Source organism: Malus domestica, chromosome 05, assembly GCF_042453785.1.
Source record: "Malus domestica chromosome 05, GDT2T_hap1".
Classification (NCBI taxonomy): Eukaryota; Viridiplantae; Streptophyta; class Magnoliopsida; order Rosales; family Rosaceae; genus Malus; species Malus domestica.
Genome location: NC_091665.1, coordinates 2,851,879 through 2,871,577, shown reverse-complemented (window position 1 = coordinate 2,871,577; position 19,699 = coordinate 2,851,879). Strand labels below are relative to the sequence as shown.

General features: G+C 36.1%; 2 protein-coding genes across 3 annotated transcripts; one reads left to right on the top strand and one right to left on the bottom strand.

The window, feature by feature from the left end:
• Positions 1–326: 326 nt before the first annotated feature.
• Positions 327–4,725, bottom strand: LOC103426890 (pentatricopeptide repeat-containing protein At3g21470). The gene is made up of 3 exons (XM_008364974.4): positions 1,991–4,725; positions 1,477–1,899; positions 327–947 (listed from the first exon to the last, which is right to left on the bottom strand). Exon 1 carries the CDS (start codon positions 4,583–4,585, stop codon positions 2,921–2,923), a length of 1,665 nt encoding a protein of 554 aa, XP_008363196.2. The 5' UTR covers positions 4,586–4,725; the 3' UTR covers positions 327–947; positions 1,477–1,899; positions 1,991–2,920.
• LOC103426889 (psbP domain-containing protein 4, chloroplastic-like) lies at positions 335–2,575 on the top strand. Of its 2 annotated transcripts, none has more exons than XM_008364972.4 (5): positions 335–926; positions 1,463–1,566; positions 1,750–1,861; positions 1,993–2,220; positions 2,330–2,575. In XM_008364972.4, exons 1-5 carry the CDS (start codon positions 602–604, stop codon positions 2,392–2,394), a joined length of 834 nt encoding a protein of 277 aa, XP_008363194.1. In that variant the 5' UTR covers positions 335–601; the 3' UTR covers positions 2,395–2,575. The 2 variants fall into 2 exon arrangements, with proteins under 2 accessions (XP_008363194.1, XP_008363195.1); XM_008364973.4 differs by having other exon boundaries at positions 475–926; positions 1,459–1,566.
• Positions 4,726–19,699: the final 14,974 nt, after the last annotated feature.

Sequence of the window (19,699 nt, the reverse complement as noted above, 5' to 3'; positions counted from 1 at the left end):
TTGTAAATTATGAGGGTGGATCCATTGGCCATTTTGATTTTGATAATGCATTTTTGCTTGCCATACACAGTTAATTACTTAATTTGTCTTGGGATTTTTTTTTATCAAACGATAGTCTATATTAAATTCATTTAAACTATGAATTGGGGATTCAAACTCTATGTTGGCAATTTGCCAATGAGTTGATTCTGCTTCGTGGGTATTTGTTTTTTGTCTGCTCGCGTCCACAGCTTCTTGGTTAAGAACGTTTATTTTGCACTTGAGATTCTATTTTTGAATTCCGCTTCCCTAAAAATAGAACGGACCGTAAAAAGGACACTCAGAACTAAAAGGTAAGCCAGCGCCAAAGAGATTTGATTTATTGATCACAAGTGATAAAATGCCACGTGTCAGTCCGAAAACGATTAGGGAAAAGTCCAGGATTTGTGCACCACAAAATACTCAAAATCCCAGAAGGACCGAGAACCTCAACTTGTACAGCATTCGCTTGCCAGATGCACAGAGTTTGTTAATCAAAACACTTTGTATTGGTCTTTCCAGAAAACTTTTAAGGGGAGTCTGAAATTCTCACTCGTCTTGTGCTTCAAAAGTGGTGGAGGAAATGAGAACAGCCTCACTTACCGGTTGGAGCTTCTCCTGGACTCATCAGCGGCAAGCAATTCCTTCCCACAATTTGGTTGTTCAGTCTTCATTGGAGCATGGAAATTGCAGGACAAAAGTTGGCTCAAGTTCGACAGAGAGTGGCTTGGTTGATGGAGAAGCTGAGAATTTCTCCGGGATTTTGAAGAGACGATCAGTGTTGCTTTCTGCAGGAGCTTCTTTGTTTTCTTCTCAAGTGTTGGGTTTTCCGAGAGAGGTATTGGCAGTGGTGAAACAAGGTCTTCTAGCCGGCCGGATTCCCGGTCTGTCCGAACCGGATGAACAAGGTTGGTATCCTTCATCTTACACTGCTCGTAGCAAGTTAGCAACAAACAATAGTTAAGAGAAATAAGGAAAAACTATATATAATGTAGAAAACTGATTTCAGCACGCTCCTGTTTATTTCTAGCCTTCGGATTGAATGAACTAAAAGAGAATCAAGGACAAAAATAAATAGGGTGTGCAGAAGGAGAAAAAGAGTGCGGAAATCATTTACCTATTGTAAATATTCTCTTTCAAAATCTACACATTTTAGTTGTACTATGAGATATTGTGTTATCCTCTGCTGCTTTTGATTAAAAAAAAAATTATATCGTGTTATCCAGACAGTATTTGGACCATATTTCATGTTTCACAAATACTATGAATATTTGCATACATTTGAGCATAATCCATTATCCATATGTTATGCATAGACTGTCCCTTTTGAAAATTAAAAGTTCACAAGGCCAAAGGAATTGGTATTTCAAGACAAAAATTGCTTTTATCTGCCTTTGATTATATGTAAATGGTCTCATTCACTGGTAAGTATATGCTTAGACAGGTTGGAGGACATACCAAAGACCAGATGAGAAGTCCGGAGGGCATGGCGTTGGTTGGAGCCCTATCATCCCTTATCGCTTTTCAGTTCCTCAAGATTGGGAAGAGGTAATAATCAAATCTGTTAAAGCCAAGAGCTTGTGTTGTACATGATATTGGTGTTGCTAAAGAACATGAAAGATTTAAAATTGAGTTATCCTTTCTTGCATCTTCTCCTCCAAGAAATCATGTTTTACCTTCTGCTGAGAACTGCCTCAATTTTGCATATTTGTCTTCTTTTCCATGCAACAGGTTCCAGTATCAATAGCGGATCTAGGCGGTACAGAGATCGATTTGAGATTTGGTAGCCCAAAGGAGGGACGCATTTCTGTCATTGTCGCTCCTGTTCTGAGATTTGCAGATAGTGAGTCTTGATATAAATCAAGATTTTTCCTTTTATTTCTGCAACATGACAGAAAAACTCAGATGCCAGTGCAGTTATATTAGCTGGGTCAATCTTTAACATGAAATTTAAACTCGTGTTGTGACTCACAGATTTAGATGGAGATGCCACAATTGAGAAAATTGGACGTCCAGAGACGGTAATAAATGCATTTGGACCCGAAGTTATTGGCGAAAATGTTGAAGGAAAGGTTATGAGCATAACTGTTGTACAAGACTCTGGAAGAACATATTACCAGTATGAGTTGGAGCCACCTCATGCTCTGATAACAGCAACTGCAGCTGGGAACCGCCTGTACTTGTTTAGCGTAACTGGAAGTGGTACGGATACTTTTTCTACTTTGACATGCTTCTTATTATGAAAAAAAAAAATGATTCAATAGCCATACCTGAAGACATAATAAATGCATACTTGCTTTGGATTTTGTAGGTCTTCAATGGAAGAGGCATTACAAGGACTTGAAGAAAATAGCCGACTCCTTCCGTGTCGTCTAAGTGATTTTTTGTAATCTGAGGTAGCATAAAGATAAAATCCTTCATTTTGATTTTCGTAAGGGGAAAAAGAAGGAAAGTCTGTGCAGTATAGATGAGTTCTTTGTTACGACAATTGGCAAAATTGTGTTGAATGTGCAGAATACATTGTTGCTAAAATCTCTTTGAAGATCCATTGCTCTGATTTCATGTTCAGAAGTAGATACAAGCTGCCACTCCAGTTTTATTCAATGCCTAAACCAACCATTTCCGTTATCCATTGCTGTGATTTCATGTTCAGACGTAAATACTCCTCTGATTTTACGGATAAGCCTGACATTTTGCTCCCAATCAATTCTTTGCTCATTATAAGGTTGTTTGAAAAAAGGTGTTTGAATTCGTTGAAAGAAATCATCTGCGGGATCGCCAGAACTAAGCTTCCTTTCAAACACTATGTTGGCATGCAGTAACTAAGGCGGAAGCTACCACCATGTCTTAAGCTGCTGCTCTTTCACAGAGCAATGGTTTACCTAGAAGTACCATATACACGTTATGTGCCACTGGGCACAAATGAACTGCGAGCCGGTGTCTTTTCAAAGCCTTCACTTATCATGTCAATCCTCGTCCGTTCAGCTTTCTCCCATCTATCACAGGCAGCATATATATTTGACAGAAGCACATAATGTGAATTATCACCTGACCCAACGTTTGAATTGAGGGTGCTAATATCCTTCACTACCTTTTCCGTCATCTCCATATCCATATAAATCCGGCATGCTCCAAGCATAGCCCCCCAAACCATGTCGTTTGGTTTGATTGGCATTCTCTTGATTAAAGCATAAGCCTCTCTTAATCTTCCTGCCCGTCCATAAAGGTCAACCACGCATCCAAAATGCTTAATCCCCGCTACCAAACCATAGTCCTCCATCTTGGAGAAAATTTGTATGCCTTCATCCACAAAACCCCCGTGTGCACAAGCCAACAGAACAGAAATAAAGGTTATATCATCAGGCCTTTCATTTGAATCTTCCATTCTTCCAAATAATTCAAGAGCCTCTTTGCACTGTCCGTGAATGGCCAGTCCCGAAATCATAGCATTCCAACACACAGTGTTCCTCTCAGTCATCCCCTCAAAGATCAACCTAGCATTCATCAAATCGCCACATTTTGCGTACATGTCTACAAGTGCATTCAGAACAATCTGACTAAGCTTTATCCTTCTATGGCCTAACATACTATGTATATCCTTGCCAATGTCCAACAGCCCAGACTGAGCACAGGCAGATAAAACACTCACAAAAGTAAATTCATCTGGCTCAAAGCCTTCGGCTTGCATTTTGTGAAATGAGTTCAAAGCTTCTTCACAAAATCCATTTTGCGCATAGCCAGATATCATCGAATTCCAGTTCACCAAGTTCCGGACTGGGATTCTGTCAAAGATGAACTTGGCTTCCTTAACATCACCTTTCTTGCAATACCCAGAAATCATCGATGACCACACAAAGAAATTACGCTGCGGCATTGCCCCAAAAACTTCCCTTGCCGCCTCCATCTGCCCATTGCTAGAATACCCATCAACCATTACAGTCCACACAACAACATTCTTCAACTCCTGCGGAACCTGATCAAAGAACCGCCTAGCACTAACAGTGTCTCCACTCCTCGCAAACCCGTCGATCATCTCAACCCAAGTCACAGATGTCCGCATAGACATCTTCTCAAACAAAAACAATGCAGATATTTTATCCCCACTTCTCAAGTACCCACCTATCATCGCATTCCATGTGACCAGATTTCTCTCAGGCATATAATCAAACACTTTCCGGGACTCAAAAACTTGCCCGCATTTCGCATACATGTCAACCAATGACGTGCCAACCAAGACATCAGAATTCATACCAGACTTGATAGACTCGGCGTGCAATGCCTTCCCACGATTTACGCACGAAAGAGAAGCACAGGCCTTGAGAATCAAAGGAAGAAGGCCTAAAATGTAGATTCCTTGACGCCGAATTCGGGTGTACACAAGAAGCGCTTTTGCGGGTGATCCTTGAGAGAGGTGATTCCTTATAATGTAAGACCAATTTGCAGGATTTGGTTTTTCCGTTGTTGTGCAGAAATCATGGATTTGTTTGAGGAACTTTGGATTTGAGGGGATTTGGTTTTGGTTGTTTTGAAGAGGGCAGTGGGGATTTCCATGTGGGATTTGTGACATAGTTTGTGATTCGAAGTGTTTTGTTTGTAGTTTCCACTTTCCCACTGGAATTTAAACGATACGCAATTTGGACGGAGATTGGTTCTCTTTTCTCCGCCGTCATCCGCCGAAGAGGGATTTTTTAGGTAATCTCTCACTTGTTATTTAAACTTTACAAATAATTTAATTGTTCACTACGAATTTTTTATATTAAAACAAAACCCCATAAAACTTAAAAATCTCTCACTCAATCGTAACTTAATGCAAATATGAATTGCATTTCCAATCCTCTCTATCAATTTTTTTTTCTTCTTAAAATTAAAAAACTTACAGCCACTTAATACTACGGTTTAGTGGTATTGTTCTTCACTTATAAATGAGAATTCTCCCCAAACACAAAATTGAACCATAATATTATGGCAAACTCGTTATAAGGCTTAGTGAACTCCTCTAGTAAATACTATCATTTGTTATAATAAAAAATTAAAAAATTAAAAAAACCAAAAAACTTGCTGGGGCTTCAAGAAGGAGGCAGGACTTTGTGGGCTGGAATATGTTATTGAGCCCTTGGGCCACAAGGCTTGTGGTGGGTTTATGTTGGACCAATCATTATTCTCTTTAGAGAGAGGGAGAGATTAACATACACTAGACCAATAGTAAATGAGGTATACATTGTTGTTTCGGTGGTGATCATCATGTTTAACCAAATTCAGTTACGTAATCTGTTCGCCTTCTAAACTTCCAAAATAGTGAATTGTCGTGGTCAAACCACTAGTTGATTCCTTTTTACAAAAAAAAGTTATGTAATCTGTTGTTAGTGATGTGAAAGGAAAATTATGCTTAAATGTCAGCTGTCATCCGTCAAATTCCGTCGTGTATCTTATATATGTCTATATTCATACAAATTAAAAAACAAGGTTTGTGAATTGTGTCTGTACTGCACCTCCTATATCTGTCTCAATCTTTATTCCCTTCCCTTTTGTTTTTCCTACTTAAAATTTCTCAAAATTGTTCATTGTCAATTTACAGAACATTCGTGTTTATAATCAGAACATTTATATTATAAATCACCCTAAAGATCATATCTGCAAAAAATCAATTAAAACTAAGGTTGTTTAGTCATCAAATTGTTTAAAAACAAATGAACGGTATTGGTAAAAGCATTACGAACCGTCTATTTGCTACAATATATTGACTAGACAACCTTAGTTTTAATTTATTTTTTGCAGATATGATCTTTAAAATGTGATTTATAATATGAACGGTTTTAATCATAAACACAAAATTCTGTGATTAAAACACTAAAAATTCTGAGTAGGAGCTCCTACTCATCTTTGAATTCGCCTTCATTACAACAGGGCCATTAATGTTACACCAAAACTTGCACAATTTTTAATACATACATGTAGGTCTAACATATAACAGTAGAACTCATATCTATAAGAAAATGCTTCACTAAAGTGTCAGCTTTACTTACTACATACATACATAGTGGGGATTTGGTGAATTATGATAAACATGTTATGCATGCTCTTGCACGATATATAGCAACTAAACGATACCAATCAAAAGCATATATGTGATGAAGGAAACTGAAATAACCTTTGTAACACACACACACACACACATATGTTGAAAGGTTCCTCTACACACATGTTGAAAGGTTCCGAGTTCTGAGTATTTCTCAACCCGGTTATACATAAGGGGGGATGTACAAGAGCATGAGGTTCACATTATTTTATCCTTTATTACCTGCCATTTGAACAGAAAGCAAAGCTACGTAAACATGACAAACTAACTGCGCCATGTGGTGGTGCTAGTTGAAGAAACAGCATATTGTATGACATAAGTTTGCCAAAAAATAGAAAAAATGTATTTGACGTCCATGTTTGAAACTTTCATGCAGTACTTACCTATCTCGTAGGGCACTGCGTACAGAACGGCTATATATTCAAATGAATGATCAACCAAAGATTCACCTTATTAATAACAACTAGTTGCGTCCATAACTTCGATTGCCGACGCAATGTTTATACAAATAAAAAATTGGAATTGTATTGGCCATGAAGCTTGTTTCATTCATTAATCCTCTATCCTATATATACAGGTTGGATGTCGACGATACACTGTGCTACACCTTAAAATCAGTGATGCAAGAGTCCTTCCCCTTTAGGGCAATGTAGCCTTCAACATATTTAATATCATAGACGCAACTATACTCCATGATTTGAACCTTGTCTGAGTCTCATCAATACTGAAATATATATGGTCCTACATGATAATTAAGGGGTTCCCTTTTTTTTCTTTCAAGAGAATTAGCATTCTTTGCATCTTTATATCAATATTTTCTTCCTAGATTATTGTTCTGAACTGTATGTAATCATTTGTAGCAAATAACAGGCAAAAGTTCTTGACCAGTGTATTGTTGAGGGGATTCCACTAGTGTTCAAAATCCAACATTTAATGAAAATTTTCGTGAAAGTTCACTTTTGCTCCAATTTGAACTTTAAAAAATATATATATAAAAAGTGATGTAAAAAAAATATAAAATGTCTTTGAAACATAACAACTAAACATAATATTCAACTTTCAACTTGATGGAGTAATTAGCTTTTTTGTTGGGTGTTAACAGAACCCTAGCTCAAATCTTTGAATTATATATGTACATATTTCCACCTGGAACCAATTGACAGTAACCTTACAATAATGATATTTCCAAACTGAATATAATCATATCACTTGGATTGGATTTTCAACTGAAAACGAAAGGATATATATCAGCTCAGGTTATATGTTGTTTAATTCAAAGATTACAACTTTAATTAAGGGGCAACCCTCTCTATATACACATGTATTTATGAGATTTGAAATTCTTTTTTTGTCAAACATAAAATTCATTGATAGAAAGAAGATGTTACATGAGATAAACATAAAAACAAGTTGCAATTAGGCCAAAAGGGCAAAGAAGCCCAAACAAAGTACATGATGACTCAATGAGACTTAGTCCTTTAACACAAGTCGTCACCGCCACAGCCACCGTGTACCCCGTCATTCCATCACTCGGGTCAGTGGATTCACCGTTAGCCCCAATGAAAACCAAAGGCCCCAAAACAAAAACAAAAACAAAAATACAAAGCAGCCCCAATGAGAACTTGAAACCTCTTGTAATAAAGTAAAGATGAATATTAGTAAGTGAAATAATATTGGGCCCCCAATATTTGATTGCTCAAGGTCCCTATGTTGGCGTATAATTTGTGTTAAATTGGGTGGTTGTGAGAATTTCTGATATGTTTCTTCTCCATAGAGCGTACAAATATGTACTGCACAATGCCTTGTTGGGCAAGAACAGTAATAACTCCTAAACCTAATTAGAAATATATACAGCATAAAGCCTTGTAGAGTAAGAAAAGTAATAACTCCTAAACCTAGTTACAGTACGAGTCGGAAAACTATCGATATGGACGCTGTGTCATCTCGGTCATCCGGATTGAGGTCATCTTATGGGTTTGGGTCATCTTTTGGGGTAGTCATCATCTGGGTCGAGGTCTTATATTTTTCAAACCATAATTGCTGGGATGATAGTATTTTTCAGAGTTAGCTAGGGTTTCAAGCATAGCGAAAATCTTAGGATCTCTGTTCCAATACCATGTTAAAATAAGTGTTTGTAGAAATTCTCTGATATGTTCCTTCTACTTGAAAGAGGAAAATATGACTTACAAAGCCTTGTACAGTACGAAAGACAATAACTCATAAAATCCTTCGTAGTAGAGTACTAGGGTCTGTAGAGACTAGAGAGACACCATTCAATGTCGCAAGTCCAGGTACAAATATTCTATAATCCACTGGCAAAAGAAATATAACTTATCTTTAGATGGAGTACTGATGAGCCGACCCTAGTTGGAGGTTTACATTGTTGGAAATTTTGAATAGAAATTTCATTGTCCTACATTGGCCATTACCAAAAGGTTTTCTCACTTTATAAGGCTTTGTTCCTTATAGATAGTGATTGGAGTGATGGACCATGGAGAATGAAATTGGGCTCAACCTTGGAGTTGGGTTTTGAGGTATACTAATTAATTGATAATTAATTATCAAAAGATGGGCCTTGGGGTTGGATTTCTGACACTACAGAATCCAAGTCGACAAGTGACTATGTTTTTACCTTAGGAGGTGCAGCAATATCTTGAAAATCCTCTAAACATAAATGTATAGCTCCTTCCATCATGGAGTTAGAGTTTATAGCCTTAGACTTGGTTGGAGAAGAAGCCGAGTGGCTAAAACATTTTCTGGAGGATATTCGAGTGTGGCCAAAGCTTGTAACTGCTATATATATACATTGTGACAATATGACTGCACAATCAAGGGCCAAAAGTCATGTATACAATGGAAAGTCACAACACATCAGGCGTCGACATAATACTCTTAAGAAGTTGCTCTCCAATGGAATAATATACAATGATTATGTAAAATCAAAGGAAAATATAGTTGATCCTTTGACAAAAGGCCTACCAAGAGAGCAAATATTATTGAGAACTTTCATGAAAATGGCTTGGGCTAAGTTTATTTTAATAAAAAACCATACTATAACTTTATTTAATTAAAAAGACTTAAATTTTAATGAAAAACCCTTAAATTTTAATAAAAAGGACAAAAGAACTTAAATTTTAATGAAAAAGACATCATTTTAATAAAAATGACAAAAAAATCTGATGCGCAGACTTACGGTACACTGTTTATAAAACTTAACTACACTATTTATGAAACCTAGGACATTGTTTATGAAACTTACTACACTGTTTATGAAAACTTACAACATTGTTTATGAAACTTACAACACTGTTTATGAAAACTTATTACAAGGAGTGCCTTAAAAACCATGCATAAGCCATAGGAGAGACTGCTATAGATGGTTGTGGCGAATTCATGCCCAATGGAGAAGAGGGCACCATCGAAGCCCTCAAGGGCCTCACCTTTTTTATGGTGGATGTTCTTTTGTGTTGCACATCCTTAGTGGTGTTTGTTAGTGAAAATACTTGCATTCTGCTGATGAATGATTTCAGGTTTTACATAGAGCGGAAAGAGAGAGACGGCTGCTCTGCTTCTTTCACCTATAAGACTAGCATTCAAGAATCCAGCTGATGCTGATTTAACGCAAAATGGAAGTCAGTTTACCTTTTTGTTGACTGCTCATGTGGCGACATTCGGCCAATTAGTTGGCTTCTCCTCTTCTGATACCGAAGCAGTAAGTTTTGAATCACTCGAAGAGTTGTGCAACCTCTGTGAGCTTCAGAAACATCTTTCTCATCTTCCTATGGTTGCTTGCCTCTTCGTCTTCTTCTACCTCCAATTCCCTTTGCTTTTTTGCTTCTCTACCGAAGCAGTAATTTAGTTCCAAGGACTGTTGTACGTCCTGGCTATACATTTTATTTAGTTGTTCCAATTAATTTATTCTGCTTTCAGGAGGTTTATAGGAATGCTGAAAGCCTACTCTCTGCTGCCTTCGTTGAGTGGGAAGTTATTCTTTGTACAACGACAAGCCTGGATCAAACTTTTATTATGTATTTTTTTTAATTTTTTTTCTCTTGTCCTTATTATTAAATAAAGTTAGTAGGTAGATTTTGGTTAAAACTCAAAGTTTTGAAACCCTTTTAATTAGTTTTCCTAATATTATTTACATCGAAGGGTTCAATAGGCAAACTGGTTAAGTTTGATTCAAAGGTTGAACACATAACTTACCCATTCTTATGATAAAATGTGTGTTGTCTGTTGAATTCGAGGAGTTATGTATTATACATTTAATAACATTAATATCTTGTTATCAAGAGGAATATGGTAGACTATTATTAATTAATGTCACATATATAGGAGTAAATAGGACCGCATTTATGAGAATTGAAATGGCTAAATTCTCTAAAGCTCCTACGAAATCCGAGATCTGTTCAGGGCCAAAATGAACGCAAACGTGTGGCAGACATGATATGTGTGTAGCATATTGTCTCGGTTTACTACTGTGGTGAACAGTTCAAGATCTTCCACATCCAATGCGTCACCAAGTAAACTTGATATGCTTTCACTAGGGTAAGTTCAAGTCCAAAAGACACTTCACCCTATGCATATCATGTATATTCTTTCTCAGTTTTAGGCAGCCTAGTCATACATTTGCATTTCCATTTGCATTCAAATGTGGGGTATTGTTGGAGTTCGAATGAAATTTCAACTCAAATGTAGGGTATTGTTGGAAATTTTGAGTAGAAATTTCATTGTCCTACATTGGCCATTACCAAAAGGTTTCCTCACTTTGTAAGGCTTTGTCCCTTATAGATAGTGATTGGAGTGATGAACCATGAAGAATGAAATTAGGCTCAACCTAGAGGTTGGGCTTTGGGGTGTACTAATTAATTTTCAAAAGATGGGCCTTGGGTTGGATTTCTAACACTACAGAATCCAAGTCGATAAGTGACTATGTTTTTACCTTAGGAGGTGTAGCAATATCTTGGAAATCCTCTAAACAATGGAGTCAGAGTTTATAACTTTAGACTTGGCTAGAGAAGAAGCCGAGTGGCTAAAATATTTTCTGAAGGAAATTCGAGTGTGGCCAAAGCCTGTAACTGCTATATGTATACATTGTGTCAGTATGGCCGCACAATCAAGAGCCAAAAGTCATGTATACAATGGAAAGTCACAACACATCAGGCGTCGGCATAATACTCTTAAGAAGTTCCTCTCTAATGGAATAATATATGTGGATGCAAATTTCTTCTTCCTTGTTCTTAGACAAAATTGCACTTACAAAACAAACAACACCTTAGGTCAAGGCCAAGAGTCTCACGCGCCCACGATGAATGGGGGGGGCTTTTGCCGAAGAACCTCTTATGCCAAAGTTAGAATTTTGAGAGAAAAGTGTTTGGAGAATTTAGAGAATTTAGCAAGAGTGTAGAACATAGGTTTTGGAGAAAATGAGGGTGTTTATATAGGGGCGTGGCTGGCCCCTTTGGGAGGATGGGGACCGGCCACTTGGATGGTTTTTTTGGTATGATTCATAATTTGTTAGCTAATTAATAAATTAATTGAGTAATAAATCAATAAATTAGCTAATTAATATAATTTGAAAGGAATGATTTGGGGATTACCTTGTGGAGAAGATTTGATGAGGATTGATGAAATAGGTTTTGAATAATTACCTATTTTGAGCACTTTTGACCTTGATTAAGTCATGATTGTCCATTGTTCGCGTGTAGGAGTTCCGGTATTCCTCGAGGGTAATTTTATCTTTTTCACCCAAAAATCCACATGTCACCTCCATATTTTTCTTGATTAGTTTTTGCTCCACAATATCCATTGATTATGTAAAGTCAAAGGAAAATATAGCTGATCATTTAACAAAAAGCCTACCAAGAGAACAAATATTATTTACATCGAGGGAAACCTAACCTAACTGATTAGAGATCTCATGATCTAGGTTCAATAGGCAAACTGGTTGAGTTTGATTCAAAGGTTGAACACACAACTTACCCATTCTTATGATAAAATGTGTGTTGTCTGTTGAGTTCGAGGGGTTATGTATTATACATTTAATGACATTAATATCTTGTTATCAAGAGAAATATGGAAAACTATTCTTAATTAATGTCACCTATATAGGAGTAAATGGGGCCGCATTTATGATAATTGAAATGGCTAAATTCTCTAAAGTTCCTACGTAATACGGGATCTGTTCAAGGCTAAAATGAACATAACCGTATGAATTGACGTGTGGCATACATGATATGTGTGTAACATATTCTCGGTTTACTACTTCGGTGAATAGTTCAAGATCTTCCACATCCACTACATCACCAAGTAAACCAGATATGCTTTCACTAGAGTAAGTTCAAGTCCAAAAGACACTTCACCCGATGCATACCATGTCTATTCTCTGTCAGTTTTAGGCAGCCTAGTCATACATTTGCATTTCCATTTGCAATCAAATGTGGGGTATTGTTGGAGTTTGAATGAAATTTCAACTCAAATGTGGGGTATTGTTGGAAATTTTGAACAGAAATTTCATTGTCCCACATTAGCCAATACCAAAAAGTTTCCTCACTTTATAAGGCCTTGTCCCTTATAGATAGTGATTGGAGTGATGAACCATGGAGAATGAAATTAGGCTCAACCTTGGGGTTGGGCTTTGGGGTATACTAATTAATTGATAATTAATATATAATTAATAGGGCAAAAGACTGCTTACTACCCTCAAGTTTCATGATTTTCAACATTTAGTACATCAATTCTTTTTCATCCCAGAGTCATACCTAAAGTGTTAATTTTGGGACAGTCTCGTACATCCGTTAGTCAAACTGTTAGTTCTCCCGATAAGTGATGATGTGGCGCCCATGTGGACAATGACTGGGCGCCACGTGTCATTAAAAAATTTAAAATAATTAAAAAAAAAACCATTTTCCCCCTCTCCCCCCGCGCCCCAACCCTAGAAGAAGAAGGAGAAAGAAAAAAAAAACAATCTGCAACCCAAAAGAAGAAGGTGGGTTGCGTTCGCGGGGTGAGGGGAAAGCAGGTGGGTCGCGAGGGGGACGAATTCCGCAGATCCCGTTTGTCTTCCCCACCCCGACCCCCCTCCCTTCTCCCTCTGCACATCTGCACATCCGCACATTCATCCTTCCCTGGGCCTCCAATGGTGTTCTGCAACTCCTTAAACATCAGCGAATAGATCGACGACTGCCTCGCTAACGGCGGCTTATTCCCAAATCCCTTGAAGTTCATGTTGGTCCCCATTTCTCTGTGAAATCTGATCCAACAAACAGAGACCCCAAAAAAAATTCAAATTTTTACTTGTGCACTGGGTACGATTTTAAAAGAGGTCGCACTTGGTGCGATGGCAAGTGTCTTCGCCCATAAGCGGTAGGTCTCGGGTTCGAGACTTGGGAGCAGCCTCTCCATAAATGGGGGTAAGGCTAGCCGACATTCACCTCTCCCAGACCCTGTGTAAAGCGGGAGCCTTGTGCACTGGGTACGACCTTTTTTTTAGAGCTTCCCTTCAGCTCACGGAACTCAACATTGTCAACTTTCACCCTAAAAAACTAAATCCTATCACAACAGCACCACATCAACCTTCTGGTATTTTTAAATAAAAATTGAAATTTTGAAATAAAATTAAAAAAAACTGAAAGAAAAGAGAAGATGAAAGAAAAGGGTTGTTTGACAGCGATTGGGACCGATATGCTCCCAGCCGGCCCACAAATGGTGCAGAAGCAGGTTCAGATCATGGATCTGAGCTCTCCAGTAGGTGGTAATACCGATGTGTACGCCGAATCGTAGTTCTAGGTGTCGCCGGAGTCGATCTCCCTCTTGTTGCGTCGTTTTAGAAGAAGCAAGTGTAGATGGTATTTTTAACTCTTCAATATGCTGCCAGAGCTAAAGGATTTCAAAATCTTTATTTTGAATTTTAGATTGGAATTTCTTAACCATAACCACATATGTTTTCAAAAGAATTTTTTGTTCTTGAATCTCTGCAGCTAGGTGAGATTTCTATGGAAGAGAGGGTCGTCGTGCTTCCATCCGAGGACGAGGGACTTGTCGGGTTCCTGGAGCTCGACGGAGTGGACGGCGTTGAGTTCTTGAATGGTGAGGGGGTCGAAAGGGTGGTCGGGGGTGTCGAATCTGTGGTCTTTGAGGCGGCGCGTTAGTATAGGGGGTTTGGATTGGATGCGGTTTTTGGAAGAGCACCAGGCGAAGTTTGGATGTGCAGATGTGCAGAGGGAGAAGGGATAGGGGTTGGGGTGGGGAAGACAAAGGGGATCTGGGTTGCAGATTCTGGTTCTTTTTTTTTTTTCTTCTTCTTCTTCTTCTGATCTCCTTCTTCATTCTTCCTTCTTCTTCTTCTTCTTTTTCTTCTTCTTCTGGGTTGGTAGACGATTTTTCTTTTTCTGTTTTTTTTCCTCCTTCTTCTTCCTCTGGGTTGGGGGCGCGGGAGGGGGAAAATGGATGGTTTTTTTTTAATTATTTAATTAATTTTTTTATGACACGTGGCGCCCAGTCATTGTCCACATGAGCGCCACGTCATCACTTAACGGGAGACTTAACAGTTTGACTAACGGATGTATGAGACTGTCCACTTTAGGTATGACTCTGGGACGAAAAAAAATTGATGTACTAAATTTTGAAAACCGCGAAACATGAGGGTAGTAAACAGCCATTTACCCTAATTAATATATAAACCTATTATATATACATTCATCTGCATGACATTTAGAATACAGAAAATATCGAATTCTTCTTCTACAATCCTAAACCTTCTTACTAAGAGAACCACATAGAAATTTGCCAGAAGTCAATTTTCCGATGCTGGAATTCTAACTTAGATCGTTGAATCCTGGTGAAACAAACGTCCGTAGAACTACAAGCACTGTAGGGGGGAAATATCTATTTCAAGGACATTGTAGTACGTAAGCCTCGATCATCAGTTTATCTGTTTAATATTATTTCGTTGTTCATACTCTATTAGGTTAGTTGTTCGCATTTATTATTTATTAACATCTATAAATTTATCATTGATTGTTGATATTTATCCAACAATACTATATTGCACTGGTCAACAAAAGTGAGATGCAATATGGTTAATTTAAACGTTGGCACTAAAGAATTTTCTTAGGAGTAGAGACATGTATGGCTATGCGCTGGCTGGAATGTTCTCTTTTATTTGTCACAAATAATGTTGACTGTTATTTATCACCCAATGCATTTTGATTATTAAGCTAATCTTTAACAATCGATTTAGCTTTTTTTAAGAGATTATTTGGGTGAGTGACTTTCAAATTTCAAAGGATTTAGACGAATTGAGGAAAAATTACATTCGAAAACATTACACATGAGAGATTAGTGATACAATATATGCTTATTTCAAAGGTATGTAAGACAAATTTGCAATGACTTCTTTCAAGTAGTAAATTGGTTAAATAGTTAAATGTTGGGGGAGGGAAGAAACTCGAAAGGAATCGAAAATGCATCAAGGTGCATAGGCATTATTATTTTCTGCCACTACGGTAAAACATCATCTACATCATCATTTGGATTAATGTATATAATTTTTGGCAATTATTAGCACGAATTATCAGTTTTTTATATTTGATTGCAGAAATGATTTAGTCATTATATCAGTTTTGTGTGATTGTTATGTCATTGTAGAGTTCAATATGTCGTTGTTATAAAAAAATTGATCATCTCTACAACTAAATCTCAAAAACTAATCAATAATTATTGTTAACTGCCCTATTGTTTTTGGTAAATGGCCCACAAATTAGGCTTATAACTAACTCTAACTTGTTAAATTAGTTCTCTATATACAAAACCTAAAGCACAAAGCCGATTGAATATTATTTTCCCCACTGCATGCCAATACAAGGCAGACCATGCCAAAAAGGCAACTATTAAGGATTTTTCACATGTTCTTGGTAAATGATAACATTATAGTTTAGAAGAAAAAAAACTTCGAACGAAAAATTTTAGGAGAGAAAAAAAAATTGACTTTGCATTGAGAGAATGTCACCAAAAGAATTTTATAACTAAGAATCAGTCAGAGTATAACAACATTGATAAGTGGAGAAATGTAATTTTTTTTTACCCTCCAATTGAACTTTTTGCTTATCGTATTTTTATATAAAAATTATAGTTATTGGATATGTTTTGTTTTTTAATGGAATATATCTTAGTCATGTAGTATTATGATATGATGATAACTTCAAGTTTTTTATTAAAAATCTCGTGGATGACGAGTTTAATATTAATTTATTATCTCACCACTTAGTGTAAATTATATCATTGCATAAAAAAAATACTATTAAGAGGTAAGTATGTTTCACACCATCGAAATCTAGCATCAATTTCAAATGGGTCACAAATTTTTAATTTTATCATGTTGCACCCAAGAGCTTTAACATTTGACCAATTTACTCCTTTTGTTATGTCATCAATTAACAGTCAATTAGATAGACAACCTAACACAAAGTAAATTGGTGAACTGTCAAAACATTTGAGGTTTGCGAAAAAATTAGAACCACAAAACCTTTTTATTAAATAAAACAAAATTTACACCTAACCTCGACTGTGTGAAATGTGGTTTGTAAAGAAAGTTAAGGTTCTACAATAAAATCAATCGGCAATTTGGGTAGTAACCCAACGTACCTATAAGCCTACGCAAGGTACTTTATCCCATCAATATGAAAATCATTCTCAACTCGCCCCCTCACTTATACCGAAATTTCAAGCCTAACACATAAACAATACAAACAGGGTAGCGTGGAGCACGTGTGATTGTTGGGCTTCACATGTCACACATGACAATCTTCTCTGATACCATGAATAAAATTGTGGTTCCACTCTAAAACAGATTAATTAGCAATATGAGTAACCCAACTTGCTTATAAATCTATGCAAGGTCACTTCTCCCATCAACGTGAAATTCATTCTCAACAATTTGCTCTAATAAAGGATAATACTTGGGAACTCATTCGTGAGTATGCACCTTTTGATTTTGTCCAATGATATTTTGACACATGTTTTATTGTTTTATAAGATAATGGACATCTTATTAATTTTTAGGGAGTTTTAATGAAATATTTCAGGTACTGTTCATTTTAAACGAAAAATCACATTTTTACATTTCCCTGTTACTATTCACTACACCTTTATTTGTCATTTTTCATTAAAATTAAAGTTTTTGTGGACTTTTCGTTAGTTTTCCTTAATTTTTATTGGTTTTAAAAACAATGAACACATGACATTATTTTGTTAGGCCAAATAAAAAAATGGGTACATAGAATACTCACTTGTAAGTATGTGAGTATGAACAATACTTGACTACTCAATGATGAGTAGGAACACCTAGTAAAAAAATTTCATGTTCAAATCATAGAGCTTCGTGCTTATAATGAGAACTGTTCATATTATGAATTAGTCTATAAAAATCATCTTTGCAAAAAAATGAAATAAAACTAAAGTCGTTTAGTCAATCTATTGTAGCATATACATAGATAGTTTGTAATGTTTTTACCAATTTCGTTCAAATGTTTTTATACAGTTTGATGACTAAATTACCTTAGTTTTAATTAAGTTTTTGTAGAAGCGATATTTATAGATTGATTTATAATATGAACGAGTCTAAACATAAACACGAAAGTCTATAAATCTGACAAAAAATAGTTTTAAGTAAAAACTCATACTCATCTTTGAATAACAAATATTATTCCCTAATAAAGCATATAATGATACAATTTTCACAACTAGCAAATCACATCCCTAGAGTAATTTAATGGGCGCCGTTCGCATGCAACCTCTCTTGTTTTGAAATATTTGGGTGCTTCTAGCATAGGCTAGGTACATAGTAGGGACCCCCACACACCATGCATGAATAGATGATTTGCTTCCTTAATTTGCATTTTTATCTTCTCCCAAACTGTAATTCCCTTTAAATATCAATGACTTGAAACGCCCCTAGAATTGGAGGGTTATCGAAAAGAGTGTGTCAATCACTTATTTCAACTTTCATTCGAATCTCTTGGCACAAATACCCCACACAACTTTTTTTTTTTAATGACTACCTAATTTAATCCTCAATTTTGTTACTAAATAATTTTTTATTACTACACAATATGGTATTTCGTTGTCATGTTGTTAATTTTTTGACATACAAAGAGCTAAAGTATTGAGTAGAATGGCAATCTAAACTATTCCCTTCAATTTCTTAAGGGAACTATTCCTAAAGTTGGATTCTAGATTTAAAACTGTACAATCTCAATTTGTGAGTCACTAGCTCTGTAGGCGCGACTTTCATTATGTCATGTTAGTAGTTATGAAATGTTCAATTTGTGCTTGGCAAATAGCATGCATGCAAAGTTTGTGAATTCTAGGCAGATGAGAGAGATAATGAACTAGAGAGGGAGTAGGCCGCGGGAATGAGAGATTTTTCAATGTGATCAGAACACGGGATAGTATATCACGTGCCACTATTTAAATGGTGGGATATGTGTGTTAAAATGTTAATAACTAAAAAAATAAATTTTCTCACCACTTACCTAAAAACACATGGTATATCACCCATGTTCCCGTAACAATGAAAAATTTCTCCGTGGGAAGAAAGTCCAGTAATCATTGTATGAGAATAACATTACTAGAATTTCTCGCGCTGCCTTCTATTAATTTGTACTTAAAAATAAAAAAATAAAAAAAATAAAAAAACTGTATACATACCACAACAATACATTATTGACAGGTATATAAAACTGGAAATGAAGCTTAGATGTATGGTTTGCCAAATTTCATCTTTGGTATATATTTCCTTTTTCATGATCCATTAGCAATATAATTGCAATCCATTATTTACACATTTCAAAGCCATATTTATATATGTCCATCTAAACTGTAATATTAATCAAGACTATATAAAATGCCTACATGGCTGTGAAAAATTTCATCTTACTAACTTGACTTATAGACACTGAGTTTACAAGGTTTATTTATGGAGACTTAGTTCCAAAACGAACAGGAACACAATCATGATTTTAATCATACACCTCCCAAAAGGGTAACGCTAGGCAGATCAATTTTTTAGACCAAATTTGCAAATCAAGTGATGTATCACCAATAAAAAATAAGCACGTTAATCAACACTTACGTAATAATTCAATTATCAACAACCATATATATCATATAGTGTACAGACTAAATATAGTTTAAATAAATAGTTTTCCTAACATTATCTATACCAAAATGACATTACAATTAAAATAAACCAATTACCAACATTCCCAACAGTAAGTAGTTGTAACTTGTAACTTTCATGTCTTGATCATGTCAAAGAATTATAAAATTTTATTTGGAAGACAGTTGCAGCTAGTTCACCTTTTTCGCATTACCTAGTCACAATTTTGGCAAATCTCTCGATATTCAGAGTTCATTTACGTGGGAGAGTTATGCAAGTCCTGAGCTGCAAGCAACTGGTTTTGCATGGAAATCCTATGTCCTGGAAAGCTGGCTCGTTAGTTGTGCTTTTCTTCCATTCGTTATTTTAATTTTGATTTTAATTTTATTTATTCATTCCCTGATCAATTTTTGCGTATAAATGGCTCTATAGTTAGCTAGTTTTTT